Genomic DNA, 21,415 nt, shown 5'->3' on the forward strand with positions numbered 1-21,415 from the left:
GCAACCAAAATAATTTTAAGTAACAGATATAACAGCCATAAGAACTGACTTCTTTTTGGCTGGTTTATCAAATGCTATTCTGTAGTAAGGGTTCTGATACCTGGAAAGTTTTAGAATCCAAGACTCTGGTATTTGTCATTCACATGTCTCTTTTGCCCTGTGCCCTCACTGTCTGTCACTGGACGATTTAAATTATTTATTAAATGTATGATGAAATATATGATGTGTAAAATCCCTGACCAGTGTTGTATCCCTCTTTTTTTTTCTCCCCTGAAGTCCTTTATGGCCATAAGAGCCAAAAATAGCTAAAATATATTGAGTAATGAACATGTGCCAGGCCACTGCCATGAACATTTTATACAAATTACCTTACTGGATTCTCACTTTTTTTCATATTTAATTTATTTAATATTTTAATGTTTTTAAATTTCAGAATATTGTGGGGGTAAAAATGTTTTGGTTACATAATTTGCTTTTGTACAGTTTGAGTCAAAGTTATAAGTGTGCCCATCACCCAGATAGTGTGCCTTTTAGTCTTTAGATGTCAATTTATCCATCTCCTCCCCCTCTCACCTGCTTCATTTCTGTTGAGTTTTACTATCATATGTGCACATGAGTGTTGATCTATTAGTTCCAATTTAGTATTGAGTACATGTGGTGTTTGTTCTTCTATTTTTGCCATACTTCACTTAGAAGAATGGTCTCCAGTTCCATTCAGACAAGGTTGCCCACTGTCACCACTTCTGTTCAACACAGTGCTGGAAGTCCTAGACACAGCAATCAGGCAAGAGAAGGAAATCAAGAATATCCAAATGGGGGAGAGAAGAGGTCAAACTATCACTCTTTGCTGAGGATATGATCTTATATCTAGAAAACCTCAAAGATTCTGCCAAGAGACTCCTGGAATTGATAAATAAATTCAGCAAAGTCTCAAGTTACAAAGTCAATGTACACACATCAGTAGCATTCCTATACGCCGACAACAGTCAAACTGAGAACCAAATCAAGGATTCTCACTTTTATTGCACCCATTTGAGCATTTCATATTCCTACCATACACAGAGTACTGCATAAGCTGCTGCTCATAAGCTATTGGGAGAACTGAGCCCTCTGCAGAGATGATTAAACTTTGGTCTTCTTAGTCCTTTGCTCATAGAGAACTCATGTCTGTGGCCTTGTAACATACACATATATTCATGGCTTTCACAACTGAGACTTCACTTAAGGCTTAACACTGTGTAGCTCAGACCCTGACTCAGAGAGGTTAAATAACTTGTCTATTTTTTAAGATTGATAGTAAATGGTAAACTTAGACTTTGGACACCACGCAGGTGGTGACTTTTTAGTATTTTATATTTAATTCAATGATGTGCTCATAAATAAGCTTTAAAAAAATCTGATGAGTGGTGTGTAGCATTTGCCAGTTTCTGTGCAGATACTCCTGCTGTGGCTGACTTCAAGCTACCAACAGTTTACGGTCCTGGAGCTTCTTGAAACTTACCGGGTTGCTAGTCAGGCTGCTCTAGCCAGCTGCTCGCTCCATCTCGGTGGTGCCTTGGCCTCCACCTGCGATACCCCATTTGCTCTTCTCAGCAGTACGATGAACAATGAGGAGCTACGTGGAATTGGTGGGGTTAACTTCAGCGTCCTGATCTTTTCAACATGTGAGTCGCGTGGCCGGCTCAAGTCATGGAGTTAGATGAGGGACACTCTTTCTCTTACTGACTCTCGGGGCAAGAGTCTGAGGAGGACACAGGGCTGGACCAAGAGCTCCAAGGAACCTGCTGTCGGAAGGGCTGAAGACCTAGCAAAATGTGATTCTGGGCCGGCGGAGAGAGACCTCGTAGGGCTCCATTGGCATCTGATTCTGCCGACATGTGGTGGTAGTGGGGGAGGGGAACAAAGTGACTGGTGAGCGTCTCTGAATTCGGAATTCTCTGCATTCATAAATACGTACTTGATGTAGGAAGTCTTCCCCAAAGAGCCTACAGTGGAATCTCCTATCCTCACCACCACCCGCAGCCATGGAAAGGTACAGCTGCTTGGAGTGAGGAAATCCTGGGTCCTTTCAGGGTTAGGGGGTAACTGTGCCCGTCCTTGGCTGAGAAGAAGGCCTGCAGTGTGACTGGGAGAGCTTGGGGCCCCAAGGCTGCTTGCTTCTCTCATAGGGAGAGAAAGCCCAGGATGCATAGATTTTCCTTTCCCACTGTACGTCCAGATGAGCCAGTGGAAGGATTTTAAAGGGAACTCTCTCCCATTGCTTTGGGGAATGTAAAATGACGCATTTCTTAGATGTTGTTTTATCGATATGGTTTAAGTGGCAAAAGTGCTGAAATCCTTTGATTTAACCTTTCCATGTCTAGAAATGTACTTAAAGGAAATAATTTTAGAATCAGAATAGAATTTGCTGGGTGAGGATATTTGCCATTAGGCTGGTAAGGTGCAGTGTGAGGACCTGTGGGCAGAGGGAGGGGTCCTGGAGGCAAAGCTGTGAGTGAGGGGACAGCCTGGGCACCTGGACAAGTGTAAATACAGCCAGGCAGCTGGGCTCTTGGCCGTGGTAGGAATAAGCACACCGGATTCGTGTCTTGTTTTTTGAAAGAAAGAATTCCAAAGTGAAGAAAAAGTAAAGTCTTTTTGGTATATAACATCTGTGAGATAACTGATCTCCCTAATATTTCAACACTTAGGCTGTTCATCACGTCAGCCCACTGGGAACCAAGAGCAGCCAGCCTCTCCGTGGTACCCACTATGCACCTCACGTGGCGGAAGAGGGCTGGCTTCATTCCAGAGGGCAACTTGGAGGTGGGCAGGACTGCATTCTGGGAAAACACAAGCACGCATTGCTTTGGCCTGCAGCGCCCTCTTCCCCTTCCCATTCATACCGTCAGAGGTCTTGTCACTTAGAGAGGAATTAAGAGAAATGTCCCATTCATCTTGTTCTAAAGAAATATTTTTGAGTTTCTTGCTTTCCATTTGTCACTTGTCACCCAAAAGCATCGTAGAGTTAACCGAGAGGCAGGCCAGCCTTTGGGCGGGCAAAACAGGGTGGGTGTTGGGGGCATGTTTCCAGCTGGAGCAGGGGACTGGGAATCAGAGCTGTTAACCAATATGCACGAAGGGGAAGGGAATCCTATTAGGGGCGTTATCACCAAGGAAACACCAGCAGGTTTCTCTCTCTGTGCTCCAGGATGGGGTGCCGCGCTCTGAAGGCCCCTTTGCAGATCACCCCTTCCCTGCCCCCCACTGTCCTACTTCTGGATTCCGGGCCCCGTTTGTGGGTGACTGGAGGGAGCCTGTGGGGTGTGTGGAAAGGGATACCCCTGTGTTGTAGGAGTTGGCTCCCTGTCATCTCATGCATTTTCCTGCTGCTTCTCACTGACAGCATTTACAGGAAGCGTTTATAGCAAATACTTGCCAAGTGTTTTCCATAAACACACAAGGAAGGACATTTTTCGCACATTCCAGCCTTCTGTAAATGTTTATTTTCACGATACACAAAGAAGGTGGAGTACACAGTTTCCATGAACAGGCCTTTGAAGTGTGGGCTTTGGCCCAGAGAGATTTGCTTCTGAGTTTTTCCTTCCACGTGGCCACGTCGTCCCTGGGGGCACACCAGGCATGTACAGTTGACACATAGAGTTCCCAAGTGAGTTTTCCCGCACAGCTTGGATTCTGTGTGCAGATACGGGCCCCGACTGCTGAGAAACTTCTGGGTCCTGAGCCCCCTCACGATGAAGAACGAGGTTGGAGGTTCTAGCTACGGCACATAGCCCTTGCTCCTGATAAAATCCATAGTGAGATAGAATGGGGAGTGTGGGTGACAGGGAATAAGGGGACAGTTGTGACTCACTTCAGATGCATGTGGATGCATAGAAATAATAAATTAGGGAAACTCATGTGAAAACCAGGCAAGTTGATGTTCACATAAGGGACAGAGATGCCAATTGAATCCTCTGTGGGCACTGCCAGCCCAACCAGGGGCCAGAGTCATGTCCCCTACTATCCATTCACTTGTTCAGTAACTATTTCATTGATGAGCGCCTACTGTATGTGACACTCAGCTGCAGTGTCAGAGATTCATGGGTGGGGGGTGGTTGGGGGACATGGTTCTGGACTTCAAGGGCTTGACCTTAACAGGGAAGGTGAGATGCATATTCCTCATCCCAATTTGGGGCAGAAAGTGAGAATTTCTATAAGAAACATATAGATATAAGATTGTTGGGTTTTGGAGGAAAGAATTACATAAGATTTTATGAAGAAAGTGACAGCCGGGTTGGGTCTGAAGGAGAACTGGGGCAGGTGCTGGAGGGGCCGTGCGGGGTAGGGGGGCGGGGAAGTGGTTTCCATAGGGGGAAACCACATCTGCGCCAGCCCTGCAGGAGGGCTGCCCCACAGGGAGAGCCCCCCTGAGCAGGAGTAGCCACGATTTATGATTCTTACACACAATGAGATGTAATGAGATGAATTCCATTTAAAAAGCTGGATTTAATTTTTAAAAAAAGATTTCTTTTTTGCATGCCTCTAACTTCAAGTAAAACATGGCCTAATTTCTTAATTAGGTTTCAATCAGTAATTTTTCCATTGTAGCTAATTTACTATGTGCATAAATAGAAACTTAACATTTTCTGTTTGAAAATATGTTCCTGAAATGGCCAATTTATTATTTGTCCCTAAGATGAGGATATGAAATAATTCTCTCTCCTCACCTTTCTGCCTTCTCAAGTCCGTGTTCCCAAACCAAAATGAATGTCTAAATCTATGAGCTAAGTGAGAAAATGAGGTGGGAGCTGACTTAGAGGAACTCATTTTACCATTAGCTCTCCTGGAATGTGTTTATTTAGTAGTGCAAGTTATACACAAGTATGTTTCAGACAATATATGTGGAGGGTAACTTTGCTTTAAGACTGCAATAACCGTTCAGACAGTGGTGACAATTTCTCAGTAAGAAATCAGGCTTGAGAAATGTCAAGCTTAATTTTTCATCCAACAGTGACTGTCAGACAAAGGCAAACGTCTCGGTGTCTTTGTGCCCCTGTGAAGGAGATGAGAGGCATTTGCATTCAGTGATGTGATGTTGAGTGAGTCAAAATTCTGCCCTGTGATCTGAGATTTATTGCTAACATTGCCCAAGATGCACAGGGGCGTCTCTGCCTTCATTCGGCATCCATTTCCCAGTCGGAATCAGTCTTTCTTGCATTTTATGCAATGTTAAAAAGATGTCTCAGGAGAGAGTTTGGCATCAGTTTGTTCTCCACCAAGACTGAACTTAAGGCTTGCCCTCTTGATGAAGCCCCTTCTGCCTTCCCACTGCATGTCACATGCACCTTTACTGCAGAAAGTGACACTTCCTTGTGAGAAATGCAAACAATATAGAAGTACATAAAAGGAAGTGAAAATCTGCCCATCCTACAAATCCCGTCCCCTTGTATCTTCCAAATAGATTCCAAGCCCCTCAAAATGGTATTCTGTTCATACATATATCTTTAACATCTAGCAAGTTGTTCAGCAATAATAAATGCTTAAAAATACTTGTATAATACAATAAATCAGTCAAAAGGCGATGTCTTGTAGGGATGTGGGGAGGACTAGGGCTAGAATTGAGCGAAAAAATTGGGAAAAGAACCCCCTAACTTTCAAAAAGGGGGCCCTGAAACTGCAACCGCAAGGGCAACCGGGAACCTGGCAAAAAAGGGGGAACCGGGGGGAAAAGCCCCAACCCAAAACCAACGAAACAAAAACCGCAAGGCCCCAAGGGAATTGGGAAGGCCTTAAAGGTCCAAAAAGAACGGGAACCCCCCGAAAAAGGGAAGAAAACCGGGGCCCCAACGGGAAGAAAGAAGAAAACAAAACCCCCAAGAACTAAACAACCCCCAAAAGCCAAAACCCCGAAAAACATTGCACTGGGGATTAAGTTTCAGCATGAATTTGGAGGGGGCACTGTCATTCAAACCACAGCAGTGTCTCTCCTAAACAGCATGCAAGTTACTAAGTTCCAAGGCATAACCTCCACGTGTGTAAAATGTAACCTTGCTTCAGTGGCTTGTGAGGACCAATTGAGCTAAACACTTGAGAGTTTGCTCATGGTAATCATTGACGGGTATGACCTCTTTTTTTTGATTGAGGCGAAATTCATATACCATAAAATTAACCATTTTAAAGTGAACTATGCAGTGGCATATAGCACACTCAAGTGCTGTGCAAACGCCACCTCTGTCTGCTAAGACATTATCGTCACCCCAAAGGTAAACCCCACGCCTCTTAAGCAGTTGCTCCCCATTCTCCCTTCTCCTCAGTGGCTGCATTCTCTCTTTTTCTCTTATTAATGATATTTTTTGTGAGTCGCAGGAAAAAGCAATACCAACCAGATTTGTTTCTTTTTTCATCTACTCTCATTGCTTTTCATGTCTTTAAAAACAGCAGATTTGCTAATTGTGGGAACAGCGAGTTTAGATGTGTGGCAACCTTTAAACCAGTGGTTCTGCAAAGTGTGCTCCCAAACTAGCAGCATCCCTGTTACCTGGGAACTTCTTAGAAATGCAGTTTCTTGAGTCCACCCCAAAATAACTGAATCATAATTCTGGGGCTGGGGTCCAGCAATCTATGTTTTAATACACTTCCAGAGGATTCTCATAGAAGCTCAAGCCAGAGAACCACTGCTTTAAATAAACAAACCTGTAGCGATGCCTACAGGTGTCCACCACACCTGTACCCATCCTTGGGCGCAGGAACACGTGTACTGTCATAAAGAGGGGGGAGGCAGCTGGGGAATCGCCCCTGCTACCTTATGGCCTTTGAGCAGGCAACAGAGCTGATTCCTTGGCTTCCCTCAGAGATGTTGTGGTCACCGTGCAGGCGCAAACACACGTCATCCCTGCTGTTCTTTAACCTTTTCCCCGCTTTGTGCTACTCAACTTGACGCTCAAAGGGAGGGCCTTTCAGCAGAGCGTGGCCATGATTGCTCTGTGTGTGTCACACGTCCTGCTTTTGTTGCACTATATCAAAGTGCAGGGAGCATTTCTGTTGGGTTGATTAATGTTCAATTCAAGGTCTATTATGAACCTCCAGGCTTTAATTACTACACCATTACCCAGTCAATTCCTTGCCATTTTGTATTTATGGCCTTTATTATGCCTCTCTATGTGCAATTGCCTAATTTTATTCTGGAAGCATTTCACCTCATTAGCTGGGTTTTATACCGTTCTTTTCATTGTCCAGATTGTTATTTATCTTGGTTCCCTGTGTGCATGTTCTACTTTTATTTTTTCACCGATCTGACCCCTTGTACAACCTTTTTCTTTTCCTGGAATGCATTGTTCTTTGGCCCTTGAAAACAGCCGCTTAAGTTTTTGCAAACTCTGCTCTGGGTGTTCTTTTCCCGGGTAGTCATTTACACTCATACTCTTCGTCATTTTTTTCTAACATTTTCCACTATCTCAGAAAAATTTAGGGTTTGGTTTACTGACTCGTGTATTTTCTTGGGTTCTAGCTAAGACCTACTCAATCTTACCCTAGGGGAGCCACCCAAGCAGTCTGTGTTGAATATGCCCTCCTGGTGATCCTGACCCGCACTGGAGTTTGAGAACCAGGGTTCTAAAGAGATGCTAAAAGAACTTCAGGAAACCCATCTAAGTCAGAAATAATATTTATTCCACCTGAGTCCTTACCTAACCGAAGAGCAAGAATAATAATCCTCTACAGCAGTTGTGTTTTGCTTTCTGTTGTGTTTTTTTTCCAACAGCTTTGCCCTGGAGCTATAAGAATATTTCAGAAGTACAAATGATAACACCTGGGAACAGAGTTTGTGTAATTATCCTAGTAATAGTAGTATCAGTTGTCTCCAACATTGGGTGTTTGCATGTTTCAGGTGCTAAGGAGTTCTTTATCTATATTTTACTTTTTTCATTTAATCTTTACAACCCTTTCTGGGTAGGGTTCCTGCTCCCATTTTTATTAGAGAAAACTGAGGTTAAAGAATGTGCATAAAGTCACCAAGAAGTAGACTTTGTCTGTTAGAAATAGATCCAGGAAATTTGTTTCTGGCCGGAGCCACAATGCTATCCACTGCCATGTTACCATACAAAGGCCTTTCCTGCTCATAGCTTTATGGTTTTTTTTTTTTAATTTCAAAATATTATGGTGGTACAAATGTTGAAGTTACATATTATTGCATTTGCACTGTCTGAGTCATAACTACAAATGTGCCCATCCCCAGACGGTGCACACGGCACCCATTAGGTGTGAATTTACCCATCCCCTCCTCCCCCTCCCTCCTGCCTGACACCCGATGAACGCTACTTGCATATGTGCGCTGAAGTGTTGATCAGTTAGTACCAATACATCATAGCTTTGTTACTGTCATATGTTTCATCCTCTGCTTTTTCAGTCGGAATTGATAATCAAGAAGGTGTTCTCCAGGGTCAGGCCACCTAAATTCCCATGCTGGGAACTACTTGTTCTATTTATTTCTGTGCTGTGTGACCTTGGACCAATTACACATCTCTTTGCCTTTGTTTCCCCATCTGTAAAGTGGGATGGAGTAGTATTTCTGTCGTGTTAGGACACGTTTGCAGAATGAGGCAATCATTACAAAGCCCTTAGAACAAGGCCTGGGAGATAAACGCTCTATAAAGATTAGCTGCTGTTTATCTTTTGCTGCCATCTTGCCTTCATCCCTAAAGCCTTTTTCTTTCAGGTTTATTTGCTTTGGGGCCTCACTTCCCGCATAGGTGGATCCTGTGGACTAGCAGCCTGTGATTCTGATTCGTCCCAGTTTGTTTTCTTGCTTTGCATACTCTCTATAATTTTAGTTCTTTTTCTGCCCATTTAAAATCATCATATTAGGGCTTTGGCATGTTTGTTTAATGCCATGGACTTGCTTAAAATTCCTGATCACAGTTAACCTCTTATGTAGCCCCTGTGAGGCAGCTCAATGTTCTTTCTGATGCTCGTCTGTGGTTTTCTTGGGCTCAGTCGTCCCCATCACTGGTACTAAGGGAGAATTAGGGGAAATGACTCCCTGTGGCTCTCAAGTCTCTGTGAGAGGAAGGAAACTGGGCTTATTCTTTGACCTTGGAATAGGTCTTGGGTCTTGGTGATGGGATCTAAGGACTAAAGCTTTGTTGTGAAGTGTTTCCTAATTCTATTAATAAGGGAAACTACTATTTTGTTGGAGTGTGGGAGGTTTTTGTTTTGTTTATTCGTTGGTTTAACATGGGAGAGGATTGGCATTTCTTGCTGTGAAGTTGACAAGGGTTCCGAGGATGGGTGTCCTGTGGTGGCTAGAACTGCTGAGTTGGGAACTTTATTGCCAGAAACATCATGCCATGCAGTGACTTGTTTCTTGGGGTCCTTACTCATTCTCCATGTGCCTGCCACCCTGTGTTCCTGTGGGAGATTCCTGCTTGAACACGAGCACATGGGACTTCCTGTCTTGCATTTCTGGTGTAAGTAGACGAGGACACTACTTTATCTCTGTGCCTCTCTGGCTGAAATGACGAGAAGGCCCATGGCTTACTTCTGTAAGTCCACAGAGGCCCGTCATCAGAGAGCCAGTCTCACTGCAATCATGATTTTGGTTTAGCTGCTGGTAAAAGTGTTGCGTGACATGTTAGCCCAGGAACAGGAAGAGAGAGGGCAATAAAGGGATAATAAACACTAACTCTCTGAAGTCAGTTTTAGGCACTTTGCCTTTGTTATGTGACTGGAGATGCACAACAGTCCCATGAAGTGAGTTTTATGTAACGCCTGTGTATCTCACAAAGAGATGCAATGCCTTGTAAAAGCCTGTGCTAGTTAGTGGCAGCTTTGCCCAGGGCCTGTACATTACCAGTGCTTCTCGTAGCAGTGTTGTGTCAGAATTACAGCAACGCCGACAGCCCCTTCTCTTTGGAGAGGACACAGTACGACCTCGTGCGCTGCCCTCAGTGTGGCCTCTGGGAGGCCACTGTGCCTCATCTGGCCCTAGGTTAGAGTCAAAGCAACATGAAAAAGGTTGAGAGAGGAAGAGAAGCCTCCACAAATGAGAAGGCAGGGAAGAAGCCCCCGAGGCTTGCTCCAGCAGTGGCTGCAGGAGACGCAGAATGGAGTGGACTCGCCCCCAGTGGGGAAAGCTTCAGCAGAAAGTGGGAGGCTGTGTCAGAGACAGCCAGCTGAATATGAAACAGCAATGTGATGCTGAGGCAGAGGGCGAGAGAGCCAGAGAAGGGATGGGTGCTCCAGTGTGGCTGGCGGCTGACATTGTACTCAGCACTTGTTGGTCATGCCCAAGCCAAACAGGTTCCTAATCTGCACAGTTAGAGAACAATAAGAAACACAGAGCATTCAGAGGGGAGCCTGGAATTTATGGAAATAAAGTCAGGGGACACTCCACAGAAGCTTTGGTCATTCACCCTGAGGAACTGTTACCAATCTTCAGAGGATAGATGAGATGAGAAAGAACCTTATAGCTTGTCTGGGAGGGACTGGGATGGATAGACCCACTTCAGTGAGACAGAGGAAAGGATAAAAAGTTCCCTGAGCCTCTTTAGACCTGAAATCCATGGAGTTTCATGGTACTATGTATGTGAAGCCAATTTGTAAGCTATGGAGCGGCAGGGGGAGATTTGGTAATTGAAGATCTTAAAACTGAACTCTAGGACTGACATAGGCTAGCTCTGGGATCTAAGCAAGTCACCTCTACCTTTTGTTTCAGCATTCTTAAGAGAATAATGATAGCTGCCTTAACAATCTTATAGACTTACTGGGAATCAGTTGATAGATAATATGTAAATATACCCTGTAAACTATAAAGCATTTTATAAAATGTACTTACTATTGCACAGATATCCAGTGTTTTGTTTTTTATAAGACATGCAAAGAGTTACAACTTTTTTTGGCATATGATGTATTCTAAGATGAGTGCTAATAGCAGGTTTTAGAACTACATTGTGGTTTCTGTTCTAGTATATTTGCTCTTAAAACTGAAGATTAAGGGGAAAATAAAGATGAAAGAAATATGCTTCCATATTTTCAAATGGAGCCTTTCAAAATGTCTTGGGTAGACATGGTTAATATCAGAATATTGAAATTGAATGTAGAAATACCAGTGTGTTGAAAAAAATCTACTCTCTAGTTTAAGAATCATCTCTCACTATAGTAATATCTAATTAGTAATATTCATAATCATAGTCTTTTCTAAAATATTTCTGTAAGAATGTTGCTCTTAGAATTTACACCAGTAGCTTTAAATATTCCTATCTGCCTTGAAAACAGAAATCAGTCCAGAAGGAGGATTTATTTTTCTTTAGGTAGGTAAATATGATAAGATAGATGGTGCATTAAAAAATAAAGAGAAGGGCTTCTCCAAGCTGATTTACATATTGATTACTTAAATTACTACTTAATTTAGTGCCTGCTAATAAACTGTGCCTGGGAAATGTTTCCCAAACATTTATTGGCTGCAGTATTTCTACCTACAGTGTATGCAGATCACATCCTTGTTAAATATTGATGTGCTCATGAAATGTTAATAGAATGTTAATATGAAATACAAGGGAATGTGATCGCTGGGAGCTGGGAGCCTCTGAAAACTACCTGTCTCCTGTCTTTTCTTTATGTTCTGCCTTCTCGCTTTGTGTTTTTTTTTTCTTTTTTTTTCCAGCTCATTTCCCCATCATCAAGAGATCCACATTTGCTCTCTGATCTGGCTGTCTCAGATACAAAATTTTTAAAAGAGAAATAAGATTCACTGATTGATGGGAATTTACTTGTCCTTCTGCTCTCTGGAAATGGGATTTATGGTTAGAACCAGAAAGGGTTCCTTTAAAAGAAGAGAGTGATTCAGGCTCACAGTGGAATGAGACTCTTTGTGCTCTGACAGACTGAGTTGGGTGTGTTGTGCGGAGGCCAGCACACTTCCCTGCTCACCCGGAGGGGCTCTGACCTTCATCCCTCTGCCTGTAATGTTCTTTCTCACTGACCTTGACATAGCAAGCTCCTTCTCATGCTTTGATTCTCCATGGTCTGAGACCCTTTCTTGAGCACCTGGTTATCTAAAGTCTCTTTAAGCCTTTCCTGTTACTTTTCATCACTCAGTAAGTTACTTATTTTCATAGCACTTGTGATGAACTTTAACTACCTCTTTTGTTTTTATTTGTCTCCTTCAATTAGAATGAATGCTCAGGGAGGTCAGGGCCCTTGTCTACCTTGTTCTCCATTTGATAAGGCCCAGCCATCTTCCTGGTCAATAATAGGTGCTCAATGAATATTGTTGACAAAGTGAATAAAACACCCATCCCTACCACCAAAGAATTTGTAGTCTAGCAGGGAAACAGAGCAATAAATCAGTGCATGGCATCATTGTGGATGGACCTGGGGGTCGAGCATTCAAAGTGGTGTAGCTATGGAGGAGATACCAGCCAACTCTTACTGGGGAAGAGTTTTGGAGGCAGCTTTGGACATGGATAAACTGGTTGTTTTGTGAGATAAACGGTCTCCTCTGGTAGGAATTTGAAGATTAGTAACTTTAGAGTTTTATTATTTTGTTTTGCTTTTGTTTAATCTATGCATAGAATGGTGTCCATAGTTATAAGTGATAGGAACTTCTCAAACTAGCTTAAGGAAAGAGGAGAATTGATCCAATGGTAAAAGGATTTTCAGAGGAAAGATTGAGCAAACAAACCATAAAGACAGGGAAATAGCTGTGCTACAGGAACAAGTGCAACCGGTGACTCAAATGCTTCTAGGTCTCTCATTGTCTCTCCTCTCTGTTTTCCTTTGCATTTTGGCATCATTTGCTTGTTTTGCAGGCCAACACCCAGGGAACTTCTGAGCGCACACCCCAAGGGCACCATCAGCATAGTTGGACCAATTTTTCCATTTTAGTGTGGGAAGTCTCAGGGAAGGACTCTGATTGGCCCAGTTTGTGTCACATGTTTTCCTGGCATGGTTTAGTCAACTGATGCTGGAGGTGAGATCTTGTAAGAACACGGAAACTTGCTTGGAAAATACTTAATTGAAATCTGGGAGTCCAAGCCACAGAAGGAGTCTATTCCCGAGAAGGAAAGATAGGACTGAGAGGACAAGAGAGTAGTTTGGTCACTTAAGTAAAAAGTCTTTATTTTGCCATTCTGGAAAACTCTTTACAGGCACTTTTATGTCAATGGAAACCAACAAGCAAAATAACCTCTTACGGGGTCAGAGGGTTGTCAGAAATTTAGAAAAAATGAGAATTTAGATCCTATGTGCTTTAGGTACTATTTTGTCCCGACCCCAAGAATCTTAATTTGAGGATCTGGAGTGGATCTCTGTAATTCCCTATTGGAATGGAGCCAGCATTCTTGATGTTTTCAGCAACCGAGTTCCCTCTCTGATCTACTCTCTTTCCCATTGCAGATTGTGCTTGAGAACAGTAGCCGAGAAGACAAGCATGAATGTCCCTTTGGCCGCAGCAGTATAGAGCTGACCAAGATGCTGTGTGAGATCTTGAAAGTGGGCGAGTTGCGTAAGTACACTTGTTTCTCACACGAGTGTGAAGCGTGGCAGAGACCCAGCTTCCAGGGCTGGGCCCCTAACTGTACAAAGAAGGCCAGGGATGCTGAGTTCTCATGGTCATCTCTGTGGATTGATTATTCTTTGGCTGAGGCTTACAGATTATGTATTTTTGCATGTTTGTTCTGGAAATAAATGTTATTAAAACCTACAGGAATAGAGAAATATGCAGGTATTGTGGCTGAGTTGCAAATATTATGAAAATGAGTACATATAAAAACAGCCTTGCCTCTATTTAGGAAAAAGAGTCATGGATTTCTTTTTTTAAAATTCCAGTTTATAACCTACTAGTAGATCATTTTCTTTCTTTCAAAATGATTTTTCTTTATAAAGAAAAATTGAATACTTTAATGAAATTCTCTTGCTCCCAGTGTTTCCGTTGTTTGGAACACCTTCTCTAAGAAAGAAGAAATTATTAAAGAAAATGAGTAGCTGAAAATGAAAAATGTGGTTAGTGATATGCTTATTGCTCTTTTTTTCTACTTATATCACACAATTTATGAAAGGATATCCAGAAAAAGAGAGGATTATAATTTTATTGCCTTTTTCTCACTAGCATAATTGGACTTTAACCTGTAAAGGTGGGTGTGATTTAACCTGTTCCCGTTATCACTGTCAACATTGCGTCTCCTTAAACCAGCTGACTTCCACCCATATTTATATGTGTGCCAGCCAGCAGGTGTATAAATCTTCCCTCATAGGCTTAATAATATGAGCACCGGAGAAGACTGTTTATGCCAGAAAAATGTTGGGGTATTTCGTATTATTGTGAAAGCATAAATATTCAGTTACCTGCTTGAGAGCTTAAAATAATGATCTGAAATGATTAATGGGAAGGAACTCGATGATTAAATTGGAAAGGGGGTTATGTTTTACTTACAGTATAGGGAGACTACAGGTACTGCTGAGATAAACTGGAAAATTCAATACTTAGTAAGGAAAAAAAACTAAGAATTTGAGCCTGTTTGACCAAGCAGGAGACTTTATCATCTTCCAGTGAGGGCAGGTAGCAGAAAGCAGCTGAAGTTGACATGGAACTGCCATGAAAGTTCATCACTTCTGAGCCCCAATCTGGGCATTTTTGCATTGAACAGTGGCAACCTAACGTCAGAAATTTCTGCATGAACCTACCCTCTGGTTTACGGCTCACCAAATGTTGAGATTTCAGCTTATGTGGATCCTTGACTCGAGTTACCCTTCCTGCTTCCTAATTAGGCTAACTTGTTGAAATTCCAGTCTGCAGCATCGCTTATTATTTATTCAGCTTAAAGGTATAAATCCTAAATAAAACAAATCCTACTGAACTCCTCCATCTGATAACTGTGACTATTTCATGTTTATCTCAATTTCTTGGGAGAAATTGTTAAAAGTCACTGGCTGAAAAGCACGTCAAGACCATCTAAGAGTTTTCGTGAACTGGAGAACAGCGGTGTTCCACTAAGCTGCTATTTCTGTATCCGAGTTTTGTCCCCACACTGCCCTTTCCTCATCCCCTCTGCTTCCATCCTCCCAACGACATGCTCTGGCTGTTCGCTCTGTTCTTTACGCCAGCGGAAAACGCACTCTCTTGTGCTATGACGTGCCATACCTAGCTCTCTGCTCTTCCCCCTTGCCCAGTGGACGTATGTGTATCCTGCTAAAAGGTACCACGGAGAAGTGATATGGTGACATGGCGTAGGAGAAGGAGAGTGGAAGGAAGGGGAACTGGGTTTACCTGTGCTGGGTCGGCCCTTTGTGTCCTCGGGCAAATTACTCACAAACTGTACTGCACTCTTCCACCCCCAAGTTCTTTCCAGAGCAGAATATCCAGAAATGGAGTGGTAGTGTTTTGGGTGATGATTTGAGTAGCTGTGTTCATTTTGTGGCTGAATTGCAGTGAGAGCAGTGAGAGGAGCCCCTTAGGAACAGTTTCTGTTCAGCCTGTGGGGACTAACTTGGAAGAAGTGGCCCAATTCCAGAGTGAGTGTAGGCAGGGTAAACGTGGACCTGACATGGCCTGACCTCTGGTCATTAGAACCCCATCTGGTGGGCAGTGGGGAAGCGAGGTGGCGGGAGTCTCAGTGGTCAGTCCTCCTCAGGTGAGGGTCTGCTCTGCGCTTGGGAATGGGGTGGGTACAGAACGGGGGCTGAGGCATGACTTCTGGCAGGTGTAGAGCAGCCTCCCAGCCTTTTGAGGACCTGGTATTCAGTCCAGGAACACGGACAGAGGCCCACGCCTGTGGGCTGAAATAACAGAGTGGAGATGAAGACAAATATTAATCTTTATGGGTCCCTGGAGGTGCCACAGATGCTCTTCTCGCACTGTGGACTATTCCATCTCCTGCCTTCTGGTGGGGAGGAGAGAAGACTCCCAGTGTTCTGCCATAGCTCCCTCAGGCCTGGTCACACCTGGTTTCTGCAGCCAGACTGGGCTTGGACAGCTGGGGCCTGGCATTGTCTGGGCAGTTTCCCTTCATCTAAGATGACAAATACATTTATTCATTTGTTCAGTAAAAATCTACGGAGCACTTACAACATGCCAGCGTCTGTGAGGGGCACTGCAGGTACAAAGGTGAACCAGATATGGCCCCGTCCCCCAGGACTTCAGAGAGCTTCTTGTATTTCAGAAACTGGAAGAAACAGCTGGGACTGATACTTTTTCCTATGAGTTATGTCATTATATTTTTTAATATTAATATATGCCTATGGTCTGTTCTGCAGCATAATTTCCCCAAATTCTTGGTAGTTTTAAGTTTAAGTTTTGAGTTAAACCTGTTACTCACCATCATCTGCAAAGCCAATTCAGGGTATTTTTCAAGGCCTACAAAAAACTTGAACGGTTCTGAAGGCTACATGCCTAAATGAGTTGTTTTCTGCTCATAAAATATTAAAGGATTGCTATATTCTGATTGAATGCTAGGCATCAAATGATAAAACACCCCGTGGTAAGAGGAAAATTGCTTTTTAATGGATTGCCTTTTTCCCATTGCCATCTTAAATAAGTTACTAGTATGCAAAACAAATCTGAACGCATCCTTATGTTGAAGGAGATATCTGTTTTTTCTTCTGAGGAAAATTAGTTTCACACACAAATCTATCTTCCCTTGGTTTGTATACATCTGTTTTTCTGCATTCCTAAGTTCATCATTCTAAGCACTTCTCAGATTTGTGTTAATAATTGCCCTTGAAGACCATGGTCCCTTTAGTCCTACGAGCAAGTGCTGAGACCAAAATAGCGCCCAATTAAAAATCTAACTGGTGGATTAAAAAGGGTGTTTACAGAAGTAAAAAGATTTAATTTTCTAGAAATGGTTTCTCTTTTTATTTTTAATTTTAGGTCTCTTGAGGAAACCCATTTCTGAAATACCAATTATATTGGTGTCTAAAGCAAACATATTAATGTTCAATTAATTACTGATACCAAATATTTACGTGCAGCTGTTTTTAGCTTGCTTTAAGAAAAAAAAAAATAAAAACCTCATTTTTTCTGCTTCCCAATTATTTTCCAAGAAGCAAATGTTACCTCTAATAGTATAGTCTTAAATAATGTCTATTTATATTCTCAGAGTACTTTATCAAGTTATTTAATTGAAGTCTATAACACCCCTAGGAGTTAATCAAGATCAATAGCATTTACATTTATTAATTAAGGGAAGACTTATGCCTATTGCATGTTGTCTAGGGTCACTGAGCTCAAACTGGAGTTCAAGATGCCCGAAGAAGGACAGTGTTGAAAGAGGCAGGGAAGCAGAGTGGTTGCATTTGGGCATCTTTGAATCATAGCTCAGCCACTAATTGGATGCCTTGGGTATGTTTCTTATAAGTTCTGAGCTTCTTTCTGGTTCCATATCTATAAAACAAAGATAATATGTGCTGCACACATTTGGTGGGAGGCTTAAATGAGATAGTAGATGTTGTGCTAGTTGGAAAGATGGGTAGTTTTTTTGCGTGTAATAGAATCTCACTCTTCATAAGCAAACTGCTGGTTCAGTGAGGTGGAGAGGGTGCTCTGGCTTAAGTGGCAGCTGGAACCAGTACCTGGGACAATGCCCCTTGTTTTTTCACTCTCTACATATTGCATAAAAGTATTATTTTTAACCTGCTTTCTCCATGAGGCTCTTTTGTGAAGAGAGCACACGTTTTCTCTTAGTTTCAATTTTAAAAATCGCAAAGAAGAATACTTGTGCACCTGGCTGTAGTCACATCTGCCCATAGCCTGTGCTGTATAATTGGCAGCCCCAGTTAGAAGAACAAGATTGACAAGGAGGGAGGAGCAAGTCTTCAAAAGAAGAGGTGTATTTGGGTGCATGGAATCAGTGAGGATGGAGGGAGGCAGGGGGCGGTGCCCTTACAGGAGAAGGGAGGCATAGAACAGACAAATCCAGAAATGCTCATTACACGTGTGAAGTCCTTGAGAAGATGCCTGGCTCCTAACTGAGGACAAAAATATGGTTACTGTTGTTTTTGTTATTAAAGCATTTGTTCTAAAAGAAATAATAAATTACTGATGAACACAAGGAAAACTTGATCTCTGGTACCAATAAGTTAATTACTTATCTTTTGAATTACGTAGCACCCTACCCAATTATATTTTAATGTCAGGTAGAACTAGGATATTTCTTTTTCTCACTCATTCATTTAATACCGTAGGGCTCCTTCTCTGTGAGTCAGGATCTTACTAATCACCGATGACTTGGATTTAGAACACATTCTCCATTCTCAAGCAGCTCACATGCTAAATGGGGAGTCCTTCACGTAAATAAACGATTATAAGACATTTTGTCATTGGTAATAGTACGTTTAAGTCACGTTGATGTCTCTAGGAGGCAATGTTTGGTTCTTTTTGTTTGTGAAGAGCCAGTAAGGGCTGGAAAGGAGAGTCTTGGCAGGTGTGATCGAGAAGAAGAGATACTTGCATGTGGGGTGTCACAAAGATGAAGACAAGAATAAGCAGGCAGGTGTGACTGTGTGGATGGTGAGGAGCAGCTGTCGAAAATTCCAGCAGTGAGAAACGATAGGGGGAAAGACCTGGAAGCTCAGAGAATTCTAGTTCCCTGCAGCTAAAGCAGAGGGTTTGAGGGAGTAGGCAAACGGAGGAATTGATGGCGGGGGAAGCAGGGATCAGATCGTAAGTATTTGCCATGCAGAGGAGTTTGGACTTTACCTCACCGATGGTGGAAGCCAACAGAAGGATTTTAATAAGAAGAAATATCCCAGTCATGGGCATACAACTCCAGAAGTAGGCTGTGTTTTCCAGGTGTGATAGGCACTTCTGAGCATGACTGAGTACAAGCTCACCCCAGCCCCAGCCTGATAATGCAACAATTAGGACAATTTCGGCTGCACCTAAGAGAAATCCCAACTCAGAATGGCCAAAGCAAGAAGAACATCGTCTAAGTCGAGAGTTCAGTAGGTCCTAGGACTGGTTAGCTTAACTGTTCAGTGGTGGCATCGAGGACCCAAGTTCTTTCCATCTTTCTGTTCTGTTTCTGGTAGCAAAACAGTGGCCACCTTCACATGGTCAGAGGAACAAGAGGCCATCTCTTCAAGTGGGTCTGTTATAGGTGTGTGGACATGTTTCCAGAAGCTTTTCAGCAAACTTTTTCTCAGATCTCATTGGCTGACGCCATGGCCCGTGCCTGTGCCTAACCCAGCCATGGATAAGGAATGGGACCGTCTGGAGGTCAGACCAATCATTACCCACTTCCTAGACTGAATGTCAAACCAGCCTCCCCTGAGTAATGACCACAAGATGTTAGATAGCTAAAGAAAATTTGAGTTCTTTTAAGATGGGAGAAATAATTACTTGAAACCCTTAATTCTGTCTCTTTACACTAAAAATTCTTTTCTGCATTTTTCTTACTGATGCAGAAAACTATAACAAATTGAAGTCAGATGACAGGCCTCTGTCGTTTTTGTCTTTATTGAGAATTGGGGAAATGCACTAATGTCTTTTTTTAATGTAGCCATATCAAAGGTTGCAGAAAAATGGAAATTGAGGTTTGATTATAATGCATTTCTTCTTTCATCACTAAGATGCTAGGGCTCCACTACCTTACTTTCCTTTTAGCAAATGGGTGTCTCCATTTCCTCAATTATGCTATCGTGTGGGGGTTACTCTCAGGTGTCCTTTGAAGGGCGCAGTGGACACACATTTGCATGGAAGCCCTACTGTTTCTCTGAAACAGTTTTACCATCTTCTCCTGTTTGGCCACTTATAATTAGATTAAGTTTTAATAACTAATCTCTGTTTTTAAAAATAAGTGAGAAAGAATCCTACATTGCACACTATGAAAATGTTCACCGTTTCCTTACTTTCTCTTTCTGTGGCAATATTTATTATAACACACGAGTGGTGCCGAATGGAGCACCCTGTATAATTTATCACCCGGACACCTCTGCCTTAGCGAGTAAAAATAACACAGACGAGCACTCTGAAGGACTCTGTGGAGTGCAGCAGCAATTAGAATAGACACTTAACTCTGGGACATTGGTGTTTTCGTACACTGAGAAGTGCCATCCATCACTTCCATGCTTAGGCAGAACATCATGGCTAAAAAAAACTCAAGAAAATTAGCTTTTAACAATTAAACCTATTAAGGACCTTTTTTCTCCTAATACTAGCTTGGATGCTTGCTCCATGGAAAGCTGAACACTCCTGGATCTTGATTCCACCTTGAATTTTTATACTCTACTTCTGTTCTCACATTCTGTTTCAACCTTAAGTTTAAAGTGAAACAAAACAAAACAAATGTTCTAAATTCAGCTGGAGAAAGTTACATCCACTTTGGTTCCTAATTAACATTGTCATTGGAGAGAGTATACGGGGCATTGGTAGCAGGATTTATAATAGTATTCTCGCAAGGTAACAGGGCTTCTCATAAGATTCTTGCATTCAGAATCAGAAGCCCTGTGTGGTAGGCATGGTTGATGTGAGGAATTGTATCACAATTGTTACCCTTAGTTTTGTTCCTTAGTCTTCCCGAATGGAGAAGTCATCATCATAATCATCACCATCATCATCATCACCATCATCATTATTCTTATCTGATGTCAGGTGACGAAATGTGAGTTAAAGTGCTTTGTCAACTGTAAAATGCTCTCTGTTCACGGAAGAAATAACATTAATCTCACTCAATACATACAGACTTAGAGACACCAAGATGTAGCAAAACCAACTATTTCTGTGCATTTAAGTGGCTGTCTTAAGAATTTGTAGTTCTTTGGTGGTTTCTTCGTGTTCCAGCAGGCGGTACTTACAGTAGATACTTCTGGAGTTGCAGTAAATGTTTTATCTCCATATAAGTGATTGTGGAGAGAAATTAAACTTGGCAGTTTAAAGGAGATGATATCAAGTACATCTCAATTTTATAAATGGATGAAAATAATTTATATTTATTCTAGAGATTTTTAGAATTTACTCTTTTTTACATGATTTCTGAAAGAGTACGTTAGATGTAGCCAGCCAGCATCCACTCCTGCTTTCTCCTAGGAGGAGTAGGTTACAGATCGAGAGGTGAGCCCGACAGACTCGCCCACCCTCATAGTGCAGAGAGACACAGACCTGTGGAAAGGCATAGACTCCCTTGTCTTCTCCTTCTGCCTTGTAGAAACGCTTTTCCTTCCTGTTCACTTCAAACGTCAGGTTTTGGTGGCTGTAGCCCCACTGTGGGGGACATCACACCCCTTCGAAACTCCTATAGCACTTTATCAATGTCTCTTTTGTTGTACTTTCTACTGTTTATTCATACTTACTCTTTTTTTCCCTTTAATTCCTGGCCCCATTTTTTCTAAAAGTTGAAGTGGTTTTAAAGATGATAAAAAAAAAAGGTGAAAACAAGGACAAATAAAACATAAAATGAAAAATATGGATGTTGAGTGTTTGCAAAGTGTGTGTTATAAAATC

The 21,415-nt window shown here is 42.3% G+C and overlaps 1 protein-coding gene across 1 annotated transcript in view; it reads left to right on the forward strand.

Moving 5' to 3' along the window:
- Window positions 1–21,415, forward strand: part of LOC105805796 (engulfment and cell motility protein 1) — a 265,488-nt gene that overhangs the window by 178,284 nt on the left and 65,789 nt on the right. The window contains exon 14 of the mRNA XM_012638750.1: window positions 13,375–13,483. Within this exon, the coding sequence (XP_012494204.1) occupies window positions 13,375–13,483 (109 nt within the window). The remainder of the gene's footprint in view (window positions 1–13,374; window positions 13,484–21,415) is intronic.

Source organism: Propithecus coquereli, unplaced genomic scaffold (assembly GCF_000956105.1).
Source record: "Propithecus coquereli isolate 6110/MARCELLA unplaced genomic scaffold, Pcoq_1.0 Scaffold134, whole genome shotgun sequence".
Classification (NCBI taxonomy): domain Eukaryota; kingdom Metazoa; phylum Chordata; class Mammalia; order Primates; family Indriidae; genus Propithecus; species Propithecus coquereli.